Here is a 13,709-nt window from a genome sequence, read left to right as displayed (position 1 = left end):
CCACCAGGGAAGCCCCTGTTGTAGTTTTGAGTATAAGTTTTACATGCCTTTTAAAAAATTTATTTCTAAGCATTTTATTTTTTTGATGCTATTATAAATGAAATTGGTTTCTTAATTTTATTTTTGGATTGTACATTGCAAATACATAGAAATACAATTGATTTTGTATATTAATCTTGTATTCGTTTTAGGCTTTTTTTTCTTTTTTAAACAGTCCTCAATCATCCTGCTATACTTGCTCATTAATAAGACCACTCAGGGATAGTGGAGCACCACTTGTATGTTGCCTTATTTCTTTGAATATTTCACCATCACTTAGCTGATATGTAGAACTTAGGTAATTTTGGTTTTCATGTGATCTGTTAGTGTGTACACGGAACAGGAACCAAGTGTACTGCTGATGCCTGTGTTCATCATGGGTAGGTGCAGTATATTATAAGATTCAGGGAGTGTACAAGATGATGATGAGACCTTCAGTGCCAAACTGGGAACGAAGATTACTTTTTCACCTGATAATAGAGCAAGGCACTCTTGGTCATGGCGATAGAGGAAGTGATGGGGACAAAGTGTGCTTGCTCAAAGTGGGAGATGGTTAGAAAATGTTGGAATCAGAAAAGGGTTTGTGAGTTGTGTAAATGTTGGCCAGAACGTAAATTTGGGTAAGTTATACTGGAGATTATTCTTAGCCTTTCTCAAAAAAACGTAGGTAGGTGTCACAACACGGATAAAAATCTTTTAAGATTTGTGAACAGAATAGTCTGTCTTTGGTATCCCAGGATCCCAAGGGATCAGACACTAAAGGGGAATATCATGATACCAGTAACATTTTGGTTTGTCTGCTTTGTTCAAGAAACTAACATTTGTTTAAAACTGTGTTTTATTAATACTACTACTTTTTCCCTTTACCCTTTAATAAAATTTGCAAGTTTGTTACCATTGGAAATGGTTTTGGTATAATAGTCCATCACACTTTCAAGTGACACTAATTACATAAATTCTTAGGCAGCACGTATTTCATTTGGCCCTTGTTAATGAAGTAAACCACATCACTATGAAAGGGATGTAAAAATAAATTTTGGTTTTATTTAAAAAGAGAGTAGCTATTTGATAAAGTGTCTCTCATTTTGTACTGTCTGTTTTGGGCCACGCCATGCAGCTTGCGGGATCTTGGTTTCCCCACTAGGGATTGAACCCCGGCCTCTGGCAGTGAAAGTGCCGAGTCCTAACCACTGGACTGCCAGGGAATTCCCTGTTTTTTCTTTTTTAAAAATAAGCAATGAAGGGTCCCTTCCCAGAGAACCAAATGTATTTGCATTTTTTACTATGAACACCAACACAGAGAGATTTTAAAGCTATGAAATGTTTATGTCCATATTGTTACGCACTATGGGCTTTTCAAAGGTCATAGAAAGTGTTTTTATTATCCTCTCCCTGGAAAATCTTTGATTTTATCAGGGATGCAAGCCATATACTCACAGAATATTTAAACGTTAATATGAAAGAAGCTTGTGAAGCTTGACTACTGAGTGTGACATAAGGATGTAGGTCCTATGAATATTCTTAGGTAAGAGAGAGCCTTGGGTTTGTTGCAAAAAATAAACTGACTGTATATTTACAGATTTTTGACTGTGGTAATGAGTTAGGAATATGGTGACGCATTAATTTTATTCTTTTCTATTTGGTGGAGAGTATTGAGGCATATTTGTATAATAATTATTATTTTCATTAACCTTGTGTTTTAAATTAGAGTTAGTTTAATTTCTTTAATTCAGGGTCTCATATGGGTAACAACTACTTGATGATACTTCAGAAAACTCAAGAAGTCAACACTACCATAGCAGCTAGTTGGTAGTTAGCTGGTTGAAAACTGCCCATAAACCTCCTTATGATTTTTTACCTACTATAAGGCATGGTTACTCCACATGCCTTTCTGTTTTAACAAGAATATTATTCAATTACTTTCTCAATTGGTTTATAAAAAATTTTGAAATATGCCATTACTTCCTTCAGTGGTTGGACTGATCCTTTGAATGGGTTTACAAACTAAAATTTGGAAAATATTGCATTTAGATAAATGAGCATCATTCCTTGAATATCTTATATTCTCTCTTTTGGCTTGATTTTTTTTTTTTATTTTCATAATTTTAGAGAACTTTTTAACATCTTCTAAGATAAGAATGGTTAAAGAAGGAGTACCCTTATGGCATGAAAAGGTTAACAATAGTTGCTAAGTGCATGACTTACTAGATGGACAGCAGGGAGAGTCTGTTTTTTAAGAAGAAAGATAAAAATTAGTAGAGCCCAGTTTTCATATACATTTTTTTGAAGGTAAAGTTTGTGCTTTCTACTTTCTTTCGTATTTTACTTATTGTGTAACACCGTACAGGCAAAGAAATTGAAAGAGACTGAAGATATACCAAGCGAACCATCTTTCCAGGATTTTGAGTACCCAGAGTATGATGACTACAGGGCAGAGGCTTTCCTGCACCAGCAGAAGAGGATGGAATGCTATAGCAAGGCAAAAGAAGCTTATCGGATGGGGAAGAAAAACGTTGCCACGTTTTATGCCCAACAAGTAAAGAGGAAAATTATTTTTTCTTTGTCACTTACAACGTCTGAATAATCTTGAAGCAGATAATACTCATACTGTGACTTGATTAAGTTATTCTGGGGAATGTACATTGTATAAGTGATATAAAGTATCCTAATATGTAAGAAATGTATGGTTCTGAGAATTCCTCCGACAGTCCATATTTTCTTTTAGGTTGGATTCTCTCATTCAGTACTGCTTCTAAACAGACATGAATTTTCTGGAGGAAAGGAAGCAGAATGTTAATATTGGCCATCCCAGGGTGGGATTACAGAGGTCTTGTGCTTTCTATCATGCTTGAATTTTAAGTTGTGTATCACTGTCATAGTCAGAAAAAGAAAGTTACATTAATATCTCTCAGGGAAGTAAAATTTCTACCTGGTCTCATACAGCATGGTATTACAAGAAACCTGATTGATTTACTTTTTGTTTTCTGTGGTTCCATATCGCTTACTTTTTTATGATGGAGCAGAAAAAGGTATCAAACCGGTATAACCTTGTGAGCAATAATAGCAAACCTTGAGGAATGACTTCAGGGGTAACTGCAAGGTTTTAAAGGGTTGAGACTCAGGATTATCAGAAGATAAACCAGTGGATTCCTTCTTGAGATGTGTGTTGTTTATTTAAGTGTCCCCTTCCTATGATTTTTGGATCAGAGAATGTGTTAGAAATGATGATTTAGTAGTTTAATAACTATGTTGTTTGTCCACTGAAATTCACCTAAATTTTGGTGCATTCTTGCATATTAGCCCATTGCATTATTTAAAAGTTTACATTTGTTGTTGCCTTTTTTGTTCTTCCTTTTATTTGGGGCACTATTTGTTTCCTCATTGCTTACTAAGTAGCAGATATCAAAAGTGATTACTGATGATATGTTGTTTATAATTAAAGGGTAGTCTCCATGAGCAGAAGATGAAAGAAGCCAATCACCTTGCTGCTGTGGAGATCTTTGAGAAAGTCAATGCCTCCCTGCTGCCACAGAATGTTTTAGACCTCCATGGGCTGCATGTGGATGAGGCTATAGAACATTTGATGACAGTTTTACAGCAGAAAACTGAAGGTAGGACTATAGTCATGACAGATTTTCACAAATTCAAGGAAGTCTGAATGTGCAGGCTGAGGATATCTGTGCCACATTTATAGATGTTTGTATTAGAGTCATTCTTCAAGAAAACCTTGGGAAAGAATTCTAACTGCCATGTGCATTAACATTTTTATTTTCCTGTTTCAGTTACATTTGTATTCCTTTGTTATAATTGTCGAAGGGAGGGCATGATGTAATCTGAGAATCCTCTGGACCATTCAGGAATATAATACATCTTTGTCCAGTAGACACTTATTAAAGCTAATAGATATTTATTAGATGTCAGTTGCTCAACAGATGTTTAATAAAAGGCAGAAGTAGGGCTTCCCTGGTGGCACAGTGGTTGGGAGTCCACCTGCCGATGCAGGGGACACAGGTTTGTGCCCCGGTCCGGGAAGATCCCACATGCCGCGGAGTGGCTGGGCCCGTGAGCCATGGCCGCTGAGCCTGCGCGTCCGGAGCCTGTGCTCTGCAACAGGAGAGGCCACAACAGTGAGAGGCCTGCGTACCACAAAAAAAAAAAAAAAAAAAAAAAAGTGCAGAAGTAAATTAGGTGATAGGATTTTTGTAGAATTATCATAAAGGCAGGATTTATGAGCGTTTACATTTTGGTAGTATGCCCTTCTCCCTTTCTGCTTGTATTTTGTCTTTGCGGGTCAGTAGGAATGCTACTGCCTGCCTCTTACAATCAATATCATGTACTTTATATACATTAAAGTATCTTGTTGGTTTATCATCTTGTTTCCTTTTCATCACCAGATGGTAGCACTTGGGAAAATTCAATCTGTTGTAGTACCCCAGACTCTAATACTAGGGAGTCATCTCCTCTTAGCACTACTAGGATATTTTTGAATTCTCAACTTGGCTTTCTCTTTGTCTTACATTTTATTGTGGAGACATGGAATCCATGCCTCAGTTACTACCCTGTGGTTCAATAATACTGCTGTGTCATTGATAGCTGTATTGTTCTGGTTAATTAATTTGTATATATTTTAGAAAGTTTTATACTATATGTTATATAGGTTTATCAGTTCAGCACATATAGCTTTTACAATTCAGTTGTAATTAAATGCTTGATTAAATATAATTGATATAAAAACTTTATCATGAAAACCACATTGAAAAAGTTGCGAGTAAAATAACGAACACCTGTGTACCCGTGAATGTAAATAACAAGTGATAACATTTTACTGTATGTGCTTCATATATATATTTTTTGTTGTTGTTGTTCCTCCCTTTGCATTATCCCCAATCCTTTTCTCTTTCTTCTCTCCCCTTCTGATGGAAATCAACATCCTTCAGTTTGGTCTGCATCATCCTGGACAGTTTTGAAAATACCTTTACTACGTGTATTGTACATTCATCCATAATTGGTCTATAGTATCCTTTTTGTGAGTTTTAAAAAATGAACATACATGGTGTCACACTATATCGTCAGCCAAGCCACTTATTTTATTTTTACCCAATACAGTTTTCAAGATCTACTCATCTCGACGGATTGAGTGTTTTTTAAATTATAACTGCTGTGTAGTATTGTGTGACCTTATCATAATGCATCCATCCCTCTGTTGATGGACGTTTAATTATAATGTTGCAGTGAGCTTTATTTTGCATATCAACATGTGTCCTCTTATCATTATCCTTTTTCCTAGCTTTTTATATTGAAAAATTAAAAACCTGCAGAGAAGTTGAAAGAATTGTACAATAGACATATTGTACAAATTTTGTACAATATATGAATTGTACATATGTCCTTTACCTGGATTGATCAGTCGTCAACATTTGGCCACATTTGTTTATTATCTCTCTAGAATTTTTTTCTGCTGAACCATTTGATAATAAGTCTCATTAAACATTGTGGTGCTTTACTTTTGCATACCTCAGCATGTTTATCTCTTGAGGACAAATTCATTCTCCTACATAATCACAATACATTATCACTTTTAAGACATTTAACATTGTTATAATGATGTTGTCTAATATACAGGCCATATTCAGATTTTTCCAGTTATATGGAAATGTCCTATGTAGCTGTGCCGTGTTCCACCCCCAATCCAGGATCTAGTCATGCATCATATGTTCCAGTTGATTGTCCCAAATCTGTAGCCTCCTATAATATAGAAGAGTTCCTCAGTCTGTTTTTTGTTTTCCATGTTATTGACACTTTTAAAGACTCCACGCCAGTTGTTTGGTAGATTGCCCTACAATTTTACTTTGTCTAATGGTTTCTTCATGATTTGATTCAGTTTAAAATTTTCTTGGTGAAAGCACTGCATAGGAGATGTTAGGTCATCCTTGGGGAACTAATCAAGAGACATATATGGTCAGTTTGCCCCAGTATTGGTGGTGTTAAGTTTGACTTCTTAGCTTAATGTGGGACTCTATCATATCAGATTTCACTTTGTAAATGTACCTTTTCTCCCTTTGTAATCAATTAGTAAATTTTGGTGATTGATACTTTGTGACTGTGTGAATAACTGTTCTCATTTTGCCTAATGATTTTAGCATCCACAGATGATCCTTGTCTGAATCAATTATTATATTGGTGGTTGCATAATGGTGTTTTTAAAAAATTTTATTTTTTAAAATTTATTTTTGTCTGTGTTGGGTCTTTGTTGTTGCACGTGGGCTTTCTCTAGTTGCGGTGGCTTCTCTTGTTGCAGAGCACTGGCTGTAGGCATGCGGGCTTCAGTAGTTGTGGCTCACGGGCTCTAGAGCACAGGCTCAGTGCTTGTGGCGCACGGGCTTAGTTGCTCCGCGGCATGTGGGATCTTCCAGGACCAGGGATCAAACCCACGTCCCCTGCATTGGCAGGAGGATTCTTAACCACTCACCAGGGAAGTTCTCATAATGGTGTTTTATAATTTTGTGTTCCTTCTCTGTTTATTAGCAGACATTCTTTGATAAAGTAGAGGATCCCCCTCCCCCAGTTGTTTTTTAAATAGAATTTTGAAAATCTTAGAGAAAGAACTAGAAAACAATAAAGATTAGAAAAGAGAAAATTTAAGAGCGGTTTAAATACATTATTTAATCTGGAGAAAAGAAAAGTAGAAGTATTATATGGAAGTATTATAAGGGAATATTTTGTCTGTAGAGGATGAGTAAATCATTTACTCAGTAAAATTTGATTATCTTCTATATTCTAGACATCAAGGATAAAGCAGTGAAAAAGACACACAATCCCTGTCTTTATGGAGTTTGCTGTCTAGTAGGATAGATGACAGTGAATAAATAGTTACATAAATGGTTAGCATTGTGATAAAAAGTACAGGTTGCTATGTTTCATTTAGCATAAATTCCCAGATCCCTACATAATTGTTCCTTGGCCTGTCTCTACATTCTCATCTCGTGTTTTGCTTCTTCTCCTTTTCTTTATGTTTATCTACATTATCATTTGTTAACCTCCAGATTAAGTTAGGCTCCCTATTAAAAGCCTCTCATAGTACTCCTCTGTATCACAGTACTTATAAAAAGCTTGTTGTATAATTGATTATTAAATGTCCATCTTTTTGGCCAAGAATTGAGTCAATGATGATTATTGAATCATTATTGTATATTGAGCCTTTCATTCACCACTTTAAAAAACTTTTGAATAAATGACTGAATAAAGGGTAGGTATTCCTCTCATTTTATAGTAGGGAAACTGATGATATAAACAGTTTAATAAAGTGGAAAATAATAAGTGTCAGTAAGGATATAGAGAATTGGAACCCTCATATATTGCTGGTGGGAATGTTAAATGGTACAACCACTGTGGAAAAGGTTGACATTCCTTGAAAGGTTAAACACAGAGCTACCATATAACCCAGCAGTTCTGCTCCTAGGTTTGTACACAAGATAATTGAAAACACAATTCATCCACACAAAAGCTGGTACATGAATGTTCATAATAGCCAAAAGGTGGAAACAACCCAAATCTATCAACTGGTGAATGGAAAAAATGTGGTATATCCATACAATGGAATATAATTCAGCCATAAAAAGGAATGAAATGCTGATACGTGCTACAACATGGATGAACCTTGTAAACATTATGCAGTGTGAAAGAAGCCAGATACAAAGGGCCACATATTACACGATTTCCATTTATTGTACATGAAATGTCTAGAATGGGCAGATCAATAGAAACAGAAAGTACATTAATGTTTGCTGGGACTGGAAAGGGGGGATGGAGATTGGTAACAGGAACAGAATTTCTTTTTGAGATGATGGAATGTTCTGGAATTAGATCGTGTTGATGGCTACAAACATTGTAATAATGTACTAAAAACTACTGAATTGTACATTTTAAAATCATGAATTTTATGTTAGGTGAATTTTATCTCAACAGAAAAAATTATGAGAATAAAAGTGTTAAATAATTTGTGTAAGGTGATACTGGATCAGACTCGAGATACAAACCCTTTTTGGAAGCCAAAGCCCATCTTGTGCGTGCTACCTGTGGTAGCCTGTAGTTACTGACATCACCAGCAGATGGTAGTATTGTTGAATAGAAATGTGTCCAGGTGAAAAATCTGTGGCTCTGCCCCGCATTGCTTTTAGTCATAAAAGATGATTGTCAAAATTGGGGATGAATTAAAAAACAAAAAAGATATCTGAACCTTTTGTGTCTTCTTATTGAAATATACACCACTACTACTCATGAAGCTTCTTTTGCCCCCAAATAACCAGAAGCAGGTAGAGCCTTTAGATCTGACTACTACTTTATACAGATTTATAGGGAACAGAGGAACATGTTAGATGGCACCATGGGGATACAGTCAGCAAAATCCAGACTGTAAATATCTAGGATAAATGATCTAATTTTTTCAACAAATTGTAAAAAAAAAAAAAAAGATAAGAAAAGAAAGCACGCACACACACACACACACGCACACACACACACACGCGGGAAGGAGAACCTTTAGATTAAAAATTAAGAAATATATCAACCAAATACAATGTGTGGAGACTTGTTTCAACCCTGATTCAAACAAGTCACAGTAAAAACATTTTTTTGAGACTACTGGGGGACATTTTTAGCCATTTTTAGAAACACATTAAGGAGCTATTTTTTACTTTGTACCATATGATGGTGACATTGTGGTTATGTTTTTTTTAAAGGGTCCTTTTTGAATACATACTGAAATATTTACAGTTGAAATGATAAGAAATCTGAGATATGCTTAAAAATCAGTTAAAAAAGGTGGTAAGCAGGATTAACCTGAAATTTGGGAAACTAAGCATATTATATTCATTCAATAAACATCCTCTGACACCCTACTTTGAGGCATGTGAGAACATTTTCAGAGCAGTAAGTAAACTATTGAAAGGTGAAATGCTGTAAATGACTGACTTAACTGATGAGAGGAGCGGTAGTGAAGGAGTGATGAGAGCTGAATTATGGTTAGTTGAGATTTTTTTTTAAAGTAAGCATTTATTTGTAATATCACATACATAAAGAACAATGCACAAATAATTATTGTGTAGCATAAAAACTTTTTACAAAGTGAATACCCGTGTATAGCCATCACCCAGAGAGAGCTGAATTTTGAACAAAATGTTGCTTGAAGTTATGGAGGTGGATCTTAAGCAAAGAAGGAATTATAAATGCAGGACCAACATATCCACTAAAATTCTAGTCTAAATATTGCCCTGGAGATATGAGACTCGAAAAACAATCTGTGGATCTGATGGAGTCTTAGGGCAACTTACTGAGCAGAATATGGAATGTTTATGTGTATATGTATTTTGTGCTAAAGGTCAAAACTTGTGCTTTTTTTTTTTTTTGCGGTACGCGGGCCTCTCACTGTTGTGGCTTCTCCCGTTGCGGAGCACAGGCTCCGGATGCATAGGCTCAGCGGCCATGGCTCACAGGCCCAGCCACTCCGCAGCATGTGGGATCTTCCCGGACCGGAGCACGAACCCGTGTTCCCTGCATCGGTGGTGGATCTTAAGCAAAGAAGGAATTATAAATGCAGGACCAACATATCCACTAAAATTCTAGTCTAAATATTGCCCTGGAGATATGAGACTCGAAAAACAATCTGTGGATCTGATGGAGTCTTAGGGCAACTTACTGAGCAGAATATGGAATGTTTATGTGTATATGTATTTTGTGCTAAAGGTCAAAACTTTTGCTTTTTTTTTTTTTTGCGGTACGCGGGCCTCTCACTGTTGTGGCTTCTCCCGTTGCGGAGCACAGGCTCCGGATGCATAGGCTCAGCGGCCATGGCTCACAGGCCCAGCCACTCCGCAGCATGTGGGATCTTCCCGGACCGGAGCACGAACCCGTGTTCCCTGCATCGGCAGGCAGACTCTCAACCACTGCGCCACTAGGGAAGCCCAAAACTTGTGCTATTTATAACTGAGGAACAAGTATCTTTTGAATTACTAAATCAACTCCTATTATTAACAAGTTTTTTTGTTATTTTATTGTAGCTATTACTGACTTTCAGGATTTATATACTTGATTTTCACAAGGTCACTTCCAAAGCAGAAGCTGTGGTCTTTTAAGAGTCTCAGGTTCATTTGATATTTTAAAATCATCAGTTTGGAAGAGTTTCTTAAGTTAATAATTGATTATCTTTAGCAGTAAGACTGCAGTCCGTGCTATAATTAGTGGATTTGCTAATGGCTCTTCCTGAGGATGATATTCTGTAAAGCAGTTGCCTTATACCCCATTTTATTGTTAAGGAAATAGGCACAGATAAGCTAAATAATCGTCCATGGTCCTATCACACAGTCATTTAGTGGCAGAGCTGCTAATCAGACCAAAGCTGTGTGGCTTCAGAGTAATAGAGTTGTTGTAAAGATTCTTAGTTAATAAATATAAGTCACTTAAAGCAATGCCTGACTCCATGTGTGTAATAATTGTTAAGTATCATTAATATTATTGTTGTTATCATTATTTCAGAGAGAAATTCTGATAACACATGGAAATCTCTTTCCCCACAGGAGAAGTCCCACTTAAGTCTTTAGGTGGATGAGTTGCTAGGAAGCTTCCATACATAAAGTGTAGGTGAAACAGTACATTTAAAAACATTAATTTGGGGATTTTTGAAGTGATAAATCTCTAAATCCTCATGAAAATTATTTCATACGTGTTTGAGTAAAGGTTTGTTTTCTGTTGAGAATGTAAGATAGATCAATTTTAATGGTTCCACTTCCTGTTGTAACAGAATTTAAGCAGAATGGTGGTAAGCCCTATCTTTCTGTGATTACGGGGAGAGGAAACCACAGCCAGGGAGGAGTTGCTCGCATCAAACCAGCTGTCATTAAATACCTCACAAGCCATAGCTTCAGGTGAGTATAGATTTCTGTTATCGATAATGGCAGTTGCCCATATGCAGATGGTAAACACTAATAGTTTGCTCAGAACAATTTGTTAAAATAGTTAACTAAATTTAACCATCTGATTCTAGCCATAAATTCATGACTAGATTATGATATATAACATTCCTTTCTATTATGTCCACTAAACCAGAAATGAAAGAAAAATGTTTGTTATTGAAGTAATCATTTGACAAAACTATTTCTATCATAAATTAAAAATCTAAAAAAAACTAAGTATATTTGTGTTTTTTTGATAATGTATCATTCAAGGTAGTTAGATTATACATATCATAGTTTAAGGTTGCTGTTTAATTAATTCCTTTGAAAAGAAATAACATGTCTGTGGATTTTGGAAGGAGTTGGAGCTTCTGCTAAAATGTGGTTATAATTTGGATGTATTTAAACATTAGTGGAAATCTCCAGTCAGTTACGAATTTACACATCTTCATGAATTAAGTGCCATTATTGATCTTAGCTGACAAACATGAAATGTCCTTTTTCATTAAGTGGTTATGAGGAATCTAAGTACCCTCCTTCCCTTACTTCAGTTTCAATGAATGTAGCATATTTTGTTTATGTCATGTAATAAAATGTTGGCTATATTATAGAAAATGGTAGTGTTAATTCTGAGCATGAAAATAGATGACATTTTAGAGTTACTTTTACAAAAGGAGTAGTTAGACCACAACATTATCATGTTGGGATTGATGATCTGTTTTAGAGACTTGTGTTTCTTTAAATTTCACAGTGAGGGAGTTGAAAGCATTTCATGGCCTGATGAATCAGACTTACCTATTAGAGATTTCTTTGTACTGTTACAATGCATAGAAATAATGTAATGCAGACATCGTCTTCTCCTTCATGCAGCGTGCTGTTGTTCATGAGGGTCAAATTCAGGCTTGAGAATTTTAAAAAATCTTAAATTGTCATACTTAATTAGGAATAACCCCCAGCCTTAGTCATGTATTTATTTTGACAATAGATTAAAAGGAACATAAGCATAGATATTAGTGCTGGATTTAACTTAAAGGAGAGTGTTTTGATAGTGAATATTATGTTTACCATAGGCACTTGAATTGATTACAAGATTATGTTTCTTAATCAGTTTGAAATTCTTATCTTTAAAATAACTCTTTTTTTCATTTCTGCAGGTTCTCTGAAATTAAACCAGGGTGCTTGAAAGTCATGCTAAAGTAAAATAAATGTCCTTGACTTAAAAGTGTGAAGGTTTGTAGGTTAAAATTAGTTTTATTTGCAGTAATTTAGTCAACTGTACTGTAAATGTGTGTTTTATTAGAAGTAATGTCCAGTTATAAAACAGAAAAACATTATGTTTTTCAAAATTCAAGAGAAGTTTAATTTTTTACTGAATCACATGCCAAATATGTAGTCTATTAAAAGTATTAAAGAGAATTTTTACTGATTACAAAATATCTAAGAAAATTATCAGCTGCAGTTTTAAAGATTGAAATGCTCTGATTCTTTCTCAGACAGAAAATGTAACCTTTATATTAATTGTTGTTTGACATTTAGTAAAGTCTTAAAGGCTTCTATGAGAGGTATTTAAAGTGCTTTGAGACCTGGTTCATAATACAAGCCCTTCAAAAGCTTGTATTTAAAAAAGAAGTACTGGGCTTCCCTGGTGGCGCAGTGGTTGAGAATCTGCCTGCCAGTGTGGGGGACACAGGTTTGAGCCCTGGTCTGGGAGGGTCCCACATGCCGCGGAGCGTCAGGGCCCGTGGGCCACAACTACTGAGCCTGCGCGTCTGGAGCCTGTGCTCCGCAACAGGAGAGGCCGCGATGGTGAGAGGCCCGCGCACCGCAATGAAGAGTGGCCCCCGCTTGCCGCAATTGGAGGAAGCCCTCGCACAGAAACGAAGACCCAACGCAGCCAAAGGTAAATAAATTAATTTAAAAAAAAAAAAGTACTAGTACCAGTAGTAATGAAAGAAAGGAGATCTAACAAAAACACTTGAGTGCTTTTTGATTTCAAAACAATACAAAAAAAATCATTTTGCTGTATCCTACAGGAAGGAAGACATGCTGTTGCACTTTCCTCTGCTTTGTATATGATTGTGATCTCTTACCTTTTGTTCCTTTGTTCTGTGTGTGTACATTTTCTAGGAGTAAAGTTGGAGTCTGAGATTATATTGCAGTTTTATACCTTCCACAGGCAGGCAAGTTTTCAGAGAAGGAGAAATGGTTAGATATCTACCAAGTGCTGCTGTCTTATAAAAACTGCTTCTAGTCTTACAGAACTGTCTGTGTAAGTGGTATTGAAGACAGTACTAAAGAGCTATATTTTATATTTGAGGCATGTAATTTCTAAACTACAGTAGGTCAAAATCCTATTAACTTAAATAGATATAGAAAACTTTTTTGATATAATCATAAAAGAAATTCTTACAATTTAAAAGTTTTTTACCTTTATTTTTAAAAAGAACCAACTTTCTGAAAGGAAACTTTCATTGACTTCTGTTTTTTGGTGAGCTAAAAAAGTCCTGTTAGTATGTCAGTTATAATTTCCTTTACACACAAGTTTAGTGTGGCGAAGTATAATTTTCCAATGTGAGACACTGGCTTAAATAAATTTGACTTTGGATATGAAGGATATTTTCAACATATGTAATTTTAGCAAACAATTGTATTGTTTTTTGATAAGCTTAAAAAATTAATTGGATCAGGAATGATACGATTGAGCTATTACTGAAAGAATCCTGA

General features: G+C 35.6%; 1 protein-coding gene across 5 annotated transcripts in view; it reads left to right on the top strand.

The window, feature by feature from the left end:
* Positions 1-13,709, top strand: part of N4BP2 (NEDD4 binding protein 2) — a 117,399-nt gene that overhangs the window by 72,245 nt on the left and 31,445 nt on the right. For 4 of the 5 annotated variants that reach the window (XM_024731677.1, XM_024731678.1, XM_024731679.1 and 1 more), the window contains 4 exons: positions 2,387-2,575; positions 3,482-3,650; positions 10,835-10,958; positions 12,140-12,722. In XM_024731677.1, coding sequence (XP_024587445.1) covers positions 2,387-2,575; positions 3,482-3,650; positions 10,835-10,958; positions 12,140-12,185 — 528 coding nt within the window. In that variant the 3' untranslated portion in view covers positions 12,186-12,722. Of the gene's footprint in view, positions 1-2,386; positions 2,576-3,481; positions 3,651-10,834; positions 10,959-12,139; positions 12,723-13,709 lie in introns of those variants that run through there. The other variant, XM_024731676.1, reaches the window with a different exon arrangement.

The sequence above is a fragment of the Neophocaena asiaeorientalis genome, unplaced genomic scaffold, assembly GCF_003031525.2.
Source record: "Neophocaena asiaeorientalis asiaeorientalis breed wild unplaced genomic scaffold, Neophocaena_asiaeorientalis_V1.1 scaffold39, whole genome shotgun sequence".
Taxonomy (NCBI): domain Eukaryota; kingdom Metazoa; phylum Chordata; class Mammalia; order Artiodactyla; family Phocoenidae; genus Neophocaena; species Neophocaena asiaeorientalis.
This window is presented reverse-complemented; position numbering and strand designations above follow the sequence as displayed.